Source organism: Nicotiana tabacum, chromosome 6, assembly GCF_000715075.1.
Source record: "Nicotiana tabacum cultivar K326 chromosome 6, ASM71507v2, whole genome shotgun sequence".
Lineage (NCBI taxonomy): Eukaryota > Viridiplantae > Streptophyta > Magnoliopsida > Solanales > Solanaceae > Nicotiana > Nicotiana tabacum.
This window is the reverse complement of record NC_134085.1, coordinates 181,305,791-181,318,861: the sequence shown is the minus strand read 5'-3', so window position 1 is coordinate 181,318,861 and position 13,071 is coordinate 181,305,791. Positions and strand designations below refer to the sequence as shown.

The window sequence follows — 13,071 nt, the reverse complement described above, 5'->3', positions numbered from 1 at the left end:
TAAATTCACAAATTCAGATACATATACCTTTACACACGTCAATTCTCAGGGGTAGTACAACTCAAACCCAGCCCCAACGTCAAAGAAAAAAACTCGGGTAACACAAATGTCATATTTTGTGCCCATTGAAATGAGTTTTTGCTTTCTAAGGGAAAAATTAGGTGCGACTAGCAATTTGCTCATCAAGCCCAAAAATGGAGCTGCCGGCAAAAATTGCAATCTCCTATAATACACGCCAGTTTAAGAAGCGAATCTAAAGTAGCTAAGCTAAGCTACATAAAACTACTGCTCCATGTGGTGGCATTTAATAAGCTACAGAATATAGCAATACATCCAGCCAATCTGGAGTTGCAGAGTGCAGATCCTTCTTTTACCTCAGATGCAAGTTTCATGAGGCACTCCACTTGGTCATTCAATCCCATTATAATTTATCAACAGCTTGATTAATGATTAATACGAAATCGACCTTCTTTCCTGGTTCGTGATTGCCTATCTGATTCTTGCCGTCCACCTGACCCTCCAGAATTCATAGCACGATCATTCCGGGTAACAATTTTTATGGGGTGGGCTTCTGTGTTAAAAACCCACTCATCTAGAGAGATTACTGATGAGGGTGAAAAAAGAAGATAGAGATATTTAAAAGTCTCCGCAAGAAAGAAGCTTTGCATCATATTGTCTTTGACACCAGTGTTGACCTGGGAAAACCGAAAAAAAGTGTTAAAACAGAAGTCAACAACGATACTGTATATGAAATTAAAACCTTCCCTTCACAACCAAATTTATGATATATGCCTCCATTGAATAACACGAAAAAGCAGTCATACCGACAAATTACAAGCACAAAACCCTGAATTATAGAGGTTCCAGACAAACTTTTGACAGCTGCCCATGAAGACCAGTCGACGTGATAAAAGTTAGCAATAATGCATGCTAAAGTTAGTCGCAACAATTTAATTATACATTATCTGAAACTAGACACCTTGTATTTCAAAATCCCTCCACTTCATTTTTATCTTCACAACTTGCTTTATAACTGGAAAGAAACATTGGGCTACAAGGAATGGAGTCAAGTTTTTGCTATCCCAGGACAAATTTAGCTTCAAATAGGAGAAGATGCAATAAAAATACTGAGAGCATCCATAGAACAAAAAAGGGTAGCTCTGAAGTTGAGCTTCTAGTAGGAGAAAATAAAGATCAGGCTCAGCAATTAAAAAAAAGAGGGGCTCACTAGCTCAATATTGCTCTTTGCGCACAATTATGTAATGGATGGGCTGACAGAGGTACACCGTTTCAAACGTTACATACTTTCATACTTCACTAAATATTAAAGGTTGCTCAATAAATCAAATTTGAGAAACCTGCCTGTAATAAGAGTACTGCAAAACCCAAAAAAGAACACTGAAGTTTAGAAGCGAGCTGGTGTTTAAGGTGAGGAGAGAGACAACACCAAGTAGGAGCACCAAGTTTTCCATCAAACAATAGCACAAAAATAACATTCATGTATGTACATCCCAATTATCGATATCTAAACCCAAAAAAAGAGTGTACTTCATGAGGAGGCGCAAATTTTTAACAAATAACACAGGAAATAACAGCAGATTTTTTACCTCCAGAAACAGAATTATAGATGCAGCATTTGAAGGCATTTAAAGAAAGAAGATAATGGAGGTGTAGGTACTATCCAAAGTTGAAAGAATTGAGTTTGTCCTTACATCTTTAAGTCCAACATATCCAGATTCTATCCTTGAGTTCTTTTCAAATGCTTGAAATATGTTCCAACCCCACTCTTGGTATGTCTTGTTTCCTGTTAAACGCCAGAGGTAAAACAGCGACTCAACTGTCTCTGGCCTTAATATATTCCATGATGTGCCCACACTCATATCCTGAAGAGCATTAAACAGGATGAAGAATTTAAATAAGCTATTACCATAAGCAAACAACAAAAACAAACATCACCATGAACTAAAATGAAAAAACTGACTTGGCCGGCATTAAAAAAATAGTTCTCTCCTGCCAGTTTTGTAGGTGTTGACTGATAAAAATTATAGCAAGTCCAAGCAAGCTGCAAGAGAAGGTTAAGATATTCAGCAAAAAAGCAATACTAGAACTTTCTGGCAACAAGAAACAGCACTGCAGTCACTAAAAGCTCCTATAGAATGAACCACTGATCCTCTGGGCCTTCCCATCATGTGAAAGGGAAACCTATAGATGAAAGGCAAGTCAAATCATAGAGGCAAGCACAATCTAAGACCAACACCCAGCCCCCTAACACATTTAAGAGTCACTAACACTTGGTTCTTATCCCACACTTCACCTTTCAGCACCCCCAGCTAACTATAACAGCCAACGAAAGGGAACATCTGGTGGTAGGAGAGCATTGCCCACAGCCCACCATCGCTAATGCTCAAAAGTTGAACTAAAACCTAAAACCTTTTTCGACAGAGACCACTTCTCAAATCAATTAACTAAACCTCAAACCTAAACTAGTAAAAGAGTTGATTATATGAATTCTCTATATCCATTATACTCTACTTAAACCCATTTCATTCCAATAATAAATAAGGGTTCATTAATACTATCAGGGGTTCACTAAAACTAGATGTTCTCTAAATCTCACACTTATAGTTAAACAATTACACAAAACTTCAACCAAAATAAAAAGGAGTAACAGCAAACACGAGAACTCTATGGATCTTTAATCCCAATTAGTTGGTATTGCTTATATGGATCCTTTCTTGTGTATTGTTTTTAGCTACATCCACATTAACTCCGAGAAGTATAGGTCTTTTGACGCAATTTTCCTCCATATGACTGTAGATATAACTCTTTCTTATTATCACTTTCAATCAACATAGTGGCACACATACGAATTAGGGCATATGGAGATCATTTCGCAAATAGGAACCTAAAATCACATTCCGTAATGATGCTCCGTAAGTTAAAAATACCTCCTCAGCCAGTGATAAGAACTTCTGAGCCTCATTAGGGCTATAACCAGATGATCCTAAAGCTAACATCCCAGGAGCAAAGCATGCAAGTTCATCCATCTGCACAAAATCCAAAAGGGTAAATAAAACAAAGTCAAGAATTAACACATCTCAGACTCCCCAAATATGTGTAAAAGCCTATACATCACCTTGTCATTTAAAGAACTTCCCATCTTCTCGCAAATATATGCAAAAGACGAAGGAGTTGTTCTCCGGACCAAGCTTAAAAGACCTTTCATTGATGTCTCCCACATTTTCCTGCTTGCAAAATTAGCAGAAGAATTATATTGAGAAACACAGAGGAATGCAAAATTTTGTAAAAGAAACATAAAAAGGTTAAACAAAATCACTACATTTTTCAAATCTTTTCAAGTCTCAGAAAGGCTTTATGCATCAAACATAATTTTTTCTTTTCCACATCACAGATCCATTTTTGTTCTAGCTGAGCACTTATAGCACAACCTTTCCACTATAACCAATTTCATCTTCCTGCATTCTAGCACCAGAAGGAAAAGGATTCAAGGGAAAGATCAACCACTTGTAACAAATTCCACTAGTACTCACAGTTTTTAGATCTGAAATTTCAAGTTCAAACTCTCGTCAAATACCACTGTAAAATTTAGTTAAAGCTTCCAATTAGAGAAAGAGTCTTAGGAGCATAAATGAGTTTAATACTCCAGCTACCCCACTTTGACTACTCCTAATGTGTCTGGCGAGAAAATTAATAAAATGTTTTTGAAGATTAGAACCAGTAAAAAATATGTGAGAATAGTATAAATATGCCATAGAAAGATTTATCAAAAAATAAAATGTAAAGCAGCAACCATGCAAGCTGGCCTGGACAACACCATCCTTAAAGAAAATGTAAAGCCACAACATAGAATTTTCTGAGCATTATCCAATGTGCTTCCACAGAACCTCGTAAAGTGATAAAATAAATGCAACAACAACAAACCCAATGAATTCCCACAAGTGGGGTCTGGGGAGGGTAATGTGTATAAAGACCTTACTTCTACCCTGAGAGGGCTGAGAGGCTCTTTTCGAGAGACCCTTGACTAAAGAAACGATGAAAAGAAGCGGTGACAATAAGCAGTAGCAACAACAAGATATTAAGAAAACCAAGGTGAAAGATAGCAATCAAACAATAGGTGGTAATAGCAATCTAAGAATAAAAAAATACCATACTAACACTAATACTACCGGTATGGGAAAGAAAAAGGAAAATGCTCGACTACCTACTAACCTTCTACCCTAATTCTCAACCTCCACACCCTCCTATCAAGGGTCACGTCCTCGGTAAGCTTAAGTTGTGCCGTGTCCTACCTAATCACCTCTCTCCAATACTTTTTTGGCATGTCTCTACCTCTCATCATACCCACCATGGCCAACCTCTCACACCTCCTAACTGTTTGGCTCACCACTAAAAGGACCAAAAAGAATTTCCACGTGTTTGGCTCATTAAAGGAAATCAAGCCCGCACGTGAGGAGCGAGTTAAAACATAATTAAGTTTATTCAGGCCTGACTGTGAAATATCATCAAAATTTCTCAACTAGCTTCGATTGAGAAGTATTTGCTGCTGTTGTAAGCATATAGCTCTGATATTATGTATTCACAGTGACACCATATCTCATTTACGTCAGCTTTTTATCCTTAGTGCAAAATTTTTTCCCCTTGTTCTAAGATTTCTTACTTGAAATTCTAAATGCTCCAAATCTGTAAACACTATCAATGAATATTTCTATGCATTCCCGCAAGACATGATCAGATTTGATTTCAGGCTGAGGAAGTGTATTAATATATGCACTTATACCTACAGGAACCATCAAGTGAAACACCGGATGGACTGAATTGAAGCTTTAAAAGGACAACAATATCTGAAGCGAAACAGACATAAGTGAACTTAAGCTGCTTACCTATAATGACTCACAGCAGCAGTTCTGTTTCCTTGTATCCAGACCTTGAGTAAATATTCATAAAAGCTGAAACAAAAAAATCTTTTACTAACTTTTCATATGAAAAGAAAACATGGAAGCTCTAAATGCCAATTCACACAAATGCATAGGATAAAGGCTCTCCCCCTCTTTTTTTTCTTTTGGGGATAAATACTCCTACTCAATCAGGTTTTCACAGGCATCATTCTAGAATGGACAAACGAAGGTCATTACCTGTCGCCCATTGCCCCAAATGTTATAGTTGAGTATGATGTTGTGCCTTTATGTGGATTAATGTATATTGGAAGCAAACCATCATCTGGAAAAGTTTTGTTAAGTTCTAAGATAACATTCTCCACCTGAAATAGGACAGATTGACCCAACAGTCTGTAGCTTAATCAATTCTACACAATACCAATTTTCATATCATAGTTTCAAGTTGTAGTTTTATGTGAATATGAATGTAGTTTATATTTTAAGAAATTTTCTCAGGCATACCTTTTGTTGATATTTTGGGTCTCCTGTCCTCTGCGAAAGAGCAATAAACTCAAGCTGCTCAGTACCAGAATCTGCCAGGATACTATCACCCTGAGAGCAAAGAGCACAATAATTTCAAAAAAATGCACAAACCACCTCTGGAAAAATACAATCTATAGAAACTATAAGCAATATTGACAAGTTCCAGGAGAAAGATCACTATTAGATCCGGTCAATATGTTCACAAAACGGGTAAGAATACAAGTTCTTTGAAAAGAAAGGGGGGAGGCGAATGCAGGGAAGAGAGCAAAAGAACAAAGAGAAGCAAACTAAATGTTCTTTGAACATATTATAAGGAAACTTCAAGAGAGGATTCTTCTTCAGAAACCTCCCAATAGATATATGCTCTTCTCCTGTGTCAGGTTCCCTCCACAATCTTCAGGGAACATAAGAATCAGGAACCAAATCTAATAACTTGTCACATACAGTATTAATCACATCCACCCTCCCTTTTCTGTGATAACTGATCCCTCCATCCTCTTTGCCAGAAGATATTGGAGTAGTATCAACCGGGGGGGGGGGGGGGGATTAACTGCAATTTATTAGAGTTCAAACTTACCCCTGTCCACCCAGGGTTATGTGGATTCCCATGAGCCAAGTTGATAATGTTGTAAGGGATTCCAGATTCTGTATTCCATGCGGGCAACAATCTGTCAGCAATGTCTTGAGCCTTATCAAGGAAAAGCTTATCACCAGATAGATCGTACGTACTAAGAAGCCCACCTACAACCCTGAGATGTTGAAAAACATAGTTAACCATACAAGAATCATGGTGCTATATCATTGAAGCTGAGAAAGGATAATGAAAACTCATAAAAAACTCATATTAAACCTTATAAAGCAACCTTATGGTTGTCTCAAAAACACTTGCATCATAGTTCTTGTTGAAATCCAAGGAGTTTGCAACCCATCTGCCATCAGTAAAGTGTTAGCTACTATTAGCCACGTGGAATAATTCATTGAAAACAATTACATGTGGAAAGTTTAAAAACCTAACATACTGCATCATTCGCAAAAACTATTCAATAGATTAGAGGAAATATGCTTAATAACGAGAAGGAAACTGGAAGTGATAAAATTAACACTTCAACATCTGGCAATAGTCAGATGCAAGGCACCAAATCCATAAATGAATGAAACAGCAATCTTGCAGTTGCATTTTAACTTTAAATTAGTGAAAACACACAGTGTGTCTTGCTTTTGATAATTTTCACTATATTTAGTTTAACATTTTTCTCTTGTCTGCGGACAAAACAAGTACCATAAGTAATACATATGATTCTAGAAGAGGAAGAGAATAAACTCACTCTCTAGCTCTCTGAAACTGCTCATCCAGGCCCATGATATATAGTGTGTCAAGAGAATCTATTAAGGTTGCTCCAAGACCACCAAAACTGTCAACACCATTCTTTGACTGCGGCTGAGATTGGACATTTTCAGCATAATTGTTAAATAATTTTGCATAAGTGCACTAAAGAAGTAATGTAAATCATACGACGAGCACAAAGCAGAAACCAACTGCAGAATCAAGGCAAGTATATCAACTTCTAAAAATATTCAATTTTAAACGAAATAAAAACGATATGTCCAACAGATTTCATGAAGTCATTTCCTTTCTGATTGTCAAGAAACTATAGTACATGATCAAAAGCCAATGTCCACAAATCAACAAGAATTAGTTACCCTATCCTATATATACCTTTTATTTTCCATAAATACAATCATTCAAGTCAGACTCAAGGGTATGATAGGAACATTACTGAAGCTGCAAGGTATGAACTTTTGTGTCAATATTTTCTAGAAGTATGTGTTAAGACAGAAAAAGGGATACTGGTATACTATATCTTGCTACCTGTCAAAAGAACATATCCTTCTATAGGTAAAAAAATCCTTCTTCTATAGGACGAAGAAGGTAAAGTTTTGTTGGATGAGGGGCTTATCCATCGGAGATGGCAGACCTACTTCCATAGTTTCTTGAACAAGGAAGGGGACAGGAGCATTGTAATGGGTGATTTGGAACTCTCCGGGAGTCGTTGTGACTTTGGTTATTGTAGGCGGATTAGAGTTGATGAAGTTGAGGGGGCTATGCGTAAGATGAGCAGGGGCAAAGCGACCGGGCTGGATGAAATCCCGGTGAAGTTTTGGAAGAGTGCGGGCAAGGCAGGCTTGGAGTGGCTCACTAGGTTATTTAATGTCATTTTTAGAACGAAGAAGATGCCCGACGAGTGGATGTGGAGCACAATGGTTCCTGTCTACAAGAACAAGCGTGATAAAGAAGAACTTGCATATGGTGTTCATCGACTTAGAAAAGGCTTACGATAAAGTTTCGAGGGAGGTTTTGTGGAGTTGTTTAGAGGCTAAAGGTGTACATGTTGCCTACGTTAGGTTGATTAAGGACATGTATAATGGAGTAAAGACCCGAGTGAAGATAGTGGATGGGGACTCAGACCATTTTACGGTTATGATGGGGTTGCATCAGGGGTCAGCACTAAACCCCTTTTTGTTTGCTCTGGGATGGACGTACTGACGCGCCACATCCAAGGGGAGGTGCCGTGGTGCATGCTATTTGCAGATGATATTGTATTGATTGATGAGACGCAAGACGGTGTGAACGCGCAATTAGAGGTATGGAGGCAGACCCTGGAATCTAAAGGTTTCAAGTTGAGCAGGACTAAGGCAAAATACTTGGAGTGTAAGTTCAGTGGCAAGACTCAAGGAGGGGAAGGGGAGGTGAGGCTGGACTCGCAGATCATCCCTAGGAGAGGGAGTTTTAAGTACCTTGGGTCTATTATTCAGTGGATGGGGAGATTGATGAAGATGTCGCACATCGTATTGGGGCGGGATGGATGAAATGGATACTCGCTTCCGGTGTTTTATGTGACAAGAAGGTGCCACCGAAACTTAGGTAAGTTCTACAGAGTGGTGGTCAGACCAACGATGTTGTATGGGGCTGAGTGTTGACCAGTCAAGATCGCTCATGTCCAGATGATGAAGGTAGCAGAGATGAGGATATTAAGATAGATGTGCGGGCACATCAGGTTAGATAGGATCAAAAATGAGGTTATTCAGGACAAGGTGGGTGCGGCCCCTGTTGAGGACAAGATGCGGGAAGTGCGGCTTAGGTGGTTTGGTCATGTGAGGAGGAGGAGCACAGACGCACCGGTGAGGAGGTGTGAGAGGTTGACATCGGAAGGCCTACGGAGAGGTAGAGGTAGGCCAAAGAAGTGGGAGAGGTGAATAGGCAAGACATCGCGCAGCTTCAGCTGACCGAGGACATGACCCTTGATAGAAAAATATGGAGGTCGAGGATTAGGGTAGTAGAGTAGGTAGTCTAGAGTGCTCATAACAGTAGTATTGGCACGCAATCTCGCTTTCTGTTGGTAGTAGGTTTTTATGACTAACCGTTGTTTTCTTTCATTGTTGATCACCTTACTGTCTTGTTGTTTTTATTTTGCTTTTATATCGCTTTTTGGTACTGTCCCTTCTTGTTTATATTTCCATTAATGTGGTGCTTATGCTTTCTTGAGCCGAGGGTCTATTGGAAATAGCCTCCATAGTGTGGGATATTACTGGAGATGTTGTTGTTGTTGTATCATATCACCAAAGAAAGCGCTGATTATGTAAATTACAAAGACAGTTGCATCTTAATCTTCAAGGAAAAGTAAGAAAAGTGTCTTTCCATATACATATTGTTCTTAACACAAGTAGCAGCAAAGGTGGGCAGAAAAAAATGTTTATCCAGTCCAAGTCCATATTTTCATGAACTTCTGAGCTAGACAACTTTTATCGATAACAGACTGTTCAGCATAAAGCAGACCAGTTTTGAGAAATACAACTCCACAGACTAAACCCCAAACTTCCTCTAATTTTAATATGACATCAAAGCTTCTCGGGAAACTTGTCGCAAATGTACTTTTGTTTTAATTTTAAATCAACCAAATGTTAAGCAAAATCAGAACATTGAAGTTCTTCCGTTTAGGTAGCATAAAGGTGTCTGTATTTTAAAACCCAAGCGCATTAACTTTGCAAGATGAAATTGCTATCCTCACTACCAGGACACTAACAATAATTCAGAAATATCTAGAGAATCATATCAAAACATACCCTAGAAAAGAATAAATTAAAAGGCCAAGTCTTAGCCACTTATGTAATCGCTATTTCATAGTCATTTGCAATATCCAGAGCATCAAAACATGCTAAATCAATATACTTGGTCAGGATATAAGAAGAAAAGAACATATACTCCTCCTGTCCCATTGTATGTGGCATTCCTTCCTTTTTAGTCTATCCAGAAAAGAGTGAGACATTTTTGTAATTGCAAACAATTTACTCCTAGCAATAACGTTTTATGCTTACTGACATAACCTCTTAGGAACCCACTTGATATAAAAACTATTTTTTTTATTAGGAGATAGAAATAGTAAGTGATATGCGGAACTCTTACAACCTTTTCTTTGGGAGGATAAGGTAACCCTTTTTTATCACGAAGGTACGGTAGGTTACCTCCTTTCATTAGATGTTAATAGTAAAGGTCATTTTGGTATGTTGTATATATTTGTATTACATGTAAAAAGTCTTCCTTATTTCTTAAATTTTATACCCAGTCAAACACCGGAACATGAAATGGGATGGAATGAGTAAAAACATAATAAACAAAAAGTTTGAATTTGTGTTACTTTTTAAAAAAAAAAGTGTATGTTACTAGGAATTGTAGAGAATCTCTACTGTTAGAAAAGCCCAAACTATTGAAGGTTGACATGAAATGGGCCCAAATAGAGCAACCTAGATCATGATGATTTATATTTTTGAGGCATAGTTTTTGTCGTTGCTGCTGCAAACTAACCTACAGAATATTGTAATTGAAAAACTAGAGTGTCACATGCTTATCTAGTCAACAAAAGGTATAGCACTTAGGAAAATAAAATAACAAAGAAAGAAAAGGTAATGGAGAACATCAATCGACAACTAACTCATTTAATTTTTAAATAGTTTTTAAATTTACAACTAACTCATTTAATTAAGTAATTAACTAATCATCTATTATACCCCATTTCCCCTTAACACACAAAAAGGAAAAAGAATATTGGAATGTCCCGGATTCATTTTCCGGGAATTTCTTTACATATGCCTCCACCAATGATTTTTTTTAGATAAGGTAAATTGTATTAATCAAAAGGGAGAGAACTCCCCCAGGAAGTATATCAAAAAGTAGAGAATTCCTCCACCAATGATCTAATTGCGAAATCACAAGATACAATAAAACAAAGGCAACATTAACAACACAAAAAATAATAATAATAATAACATTAACAACACAAAAAAATAACTTATTCGAAGTAACATCCAAACCTGTAATTCATCATGACCCCATGCATATTTTTCATAAGAACTCCAAGCATGAAGCATAGCATCTTTCACTTTCTCCCTTCGCTGAGCATCAAGGATATTATCTGGTGAATCCATATTTTTTGCTGCATGACCACCTTTGCCACTAGATTTCATCTTTTTATCTGGCATGACTCGACCATTCTTCAAATCTTCCAGCTAAAACAGTATCCAAAATAAATGCAAACAAGTTGAATATTTAAAATCAAAAGCTTAAATGCTATACTGCAAACAACAGAAGATGGGTAAACTGTGAAGCAAGCACACATGAAAATAATACTGGCATAAATCATAACAAGCTATATCCATTCTTTGTACTTCTTTTTCCAGAAAATACAAACCAAACCACCAAATTTTTAGACAAACAAGACGGACAAGAAAAGAAGTACATAGCACATAGATATTTTCATGAAGTTTCATTACACATAGATATATATATGTGTATATATATAGTATTCTATCCCCTCATTTTAAGCCATTGGGTGTTGGTCTCTCAAGTCTACTTGAACACTCTTCCAGTTCTCCTTAACCCCAACGAGGAAGCATTCCAATGCGCAGTGAGGACTTTTTGCCACCAACTGTTACCTCGCCCTTTAATGCTAAGGAATAACACAAAAGGTGCTGAACTATAGTGCACTATAGGTATATTGCGACATCTCGACTCTTACTCCATCCACCATCTCTTGTTTGGTCAGTCCATCCGCTAATCTTTACATCCTGGTTTGAGCTCAGCCAGATGCATCACCTTCTTAAGACTAATTTAGTTGAGTTCCTTTTCTGTTTGCCGGGTCGTAGCTCGTCTTTTTTTGCTTTTTCATTTCCTATAATATCTAAACTAGGTAAGATGGTCCTAAGCTTTAATGGCACAAATATTTTTTAAACTCCAAGCCCGTTTATAGGGCTCAACACTGCAGTACTAGCCCTGAGCTAACTGAAGCAGATTGAGGTATTAAGCTCAGTGAAAGACAGAGAAACTCTTCACTAGGCAAACCAAATTCAGTGTTGGGCGGTACTAGCCTTACTTAAGCAGATTGAGGTATTAAGTAGGTGAAATGGCAGTACATGGTAGCTCTTCGCTAAGCGACCCAAATTCAGGCTTCATAACCAAGCTGGCCATATAAATCCCTCTAGACATTGATGTTAAATCTAACTTGAATTAGTAAGTTTATCGTTTTTTCCCCATTACAAGTAGTTAAACAGATTCTCAACCACATTTAATTTGAAGAAGGAAGAACAGGAGGTAGCTCGAGTAATTACAACTTTGTACAGGCACATATTAAAAGACGCTCTAGCATACAGTTCCCCGACAAAGCAAGAAGAGGGACGGCAGCCACAAAAGAATTAAAGGCAGTAGGCTGATTATTAAAATAAAAAATTCCACAGCTATAGATAATTCAGATAACCACTAACCAGATTTCGCAATTGCGTCACTTCATGATTCAACTTAGAGATCTCTTCCTGCAAAAAAAAACATAAAGAATATAGTTGTTTTGTAATTAAAGAACGCTACTTTACAAACTTTTAAACCAAAATTAAACATGAATTCCACAAAGAGAATCAGAGAAAAAGGACGGTGAAACAAATGGAAAATGAAGAGAAGAACCTGATGATCACGGACTAAAGTTTGTCGATCCCAAAAGAAGAAGGTGGCGAAGACAAAAACGATGAAGAGCAAAGCCAGACGCTTTGGCCGTTTCAGATAGTAAGCCGGATTAATGTACCTGAAAGTAGTGGAAGACGATCTACTCCTCGCCATTCCACCCACTTTTTATGAATATACCAATCAAAGTGCAGATCGATCTCCCGATGCAGATTGAATAGATCGGGGGAGAGGAACGACCAAGAAGACCAAGACTACTGGACTTCCCAAAAGGAAACCTCGCCTAAATCTACAGGACGTTAATTAGGTAAAAGACCCGTTCAGCCTTGGTAAAGAGTGAAGACACGGTAATAATACTGCTCTTATCAATCATGCGCGGTCGGTGTAACATTGACTTGTCTTCCATTTAAGATTAAGCATCCCACCTTACCTAGGACTAAGCTACCAAGCTATGTCTTCTCCCATCCATTACTATCTTTTTCTTCGAATATATTTGGTCAATCCTCGGTAAATATTTTTTCCTTTCCTAAAAAAATCTCACAATGGTACATTTTTTTAGAAAAATATTTTTTTATGACAAATATTTATACGGATATAATGTCAAACATCTCTATGATAGCCTCGTTTGTT

The 13,071-nt window shown here is 37.6% G+C and overlaps 1 protein-coding gene across 1 annotated transcript; it reads right to left on the bottom strand.

Moving 5' to 3' along the window:
• LOC107816107 (mannosyl-oligosaccharide 1,2-alpha-mannosidase MNS1) lies at positions 1 to 12,918 on the bottom strand. The gene is made up of 14 exons (XM_016641791.2): positions 12,445 to 12,918; positions 12,252 to 12,299; positions 10,806 to 11,000; positions 6,764 to 6,876; positions 6,302 to 6,367; positions 6,016 to 6,187; positions 5,418 to 5,507; positions 5,154 to 5,278; positions 4,902 to 4,967; positions 3,137 to 3,245; positions 2,949 to 3,047; positions 1,982 to 2,062; positions 1,713 to 1,883; positions 1 to 695 (listed from the first exon to the last, which is right to left on the bottom strand). Exons 1-14 carry the CDS (start codon positions 12,595 to 12,597, stop codon positions 444 to 446), a joined length of 1,740 nt encoding a protein of 579 aa, XP_016497277.2. The 5' UTR covers positions 12,598 to 12,918; the 3' UTR covers positions 1 to 443.
• Between the last annotated feature and the right edge of the window lie 153 nt (positions 12,919 to 13,071).

What these genes read in the sequence shown, in the direction of transcription:
- LOC107816107 (XM_016641791.2), bottom strand. Translation starts at nt 12,597, where the DNA reads ATGGCGAGGAGTAGATCGTCTTCCACTACTTTCAGGTACATTAATCCG. An exon ending in GTTTTTGAGACAACCATAAG is followed by an intron (nt 6,188 to 6,301) that starts GTTGCTTTATAA and finishes TCAACATCTCAG; the next exon opens with GGTTGTAGGTGGGCTTCTTA. An exon ending in ATTTTTTTAATGCCGGCCAA is followed by an intron (nt 1,884 to 1,981) that starts GTCAGTTTTTTC and finishes AATGCTCTTCAG; the next exon opens with GATATGAGTGTGGGCACATC.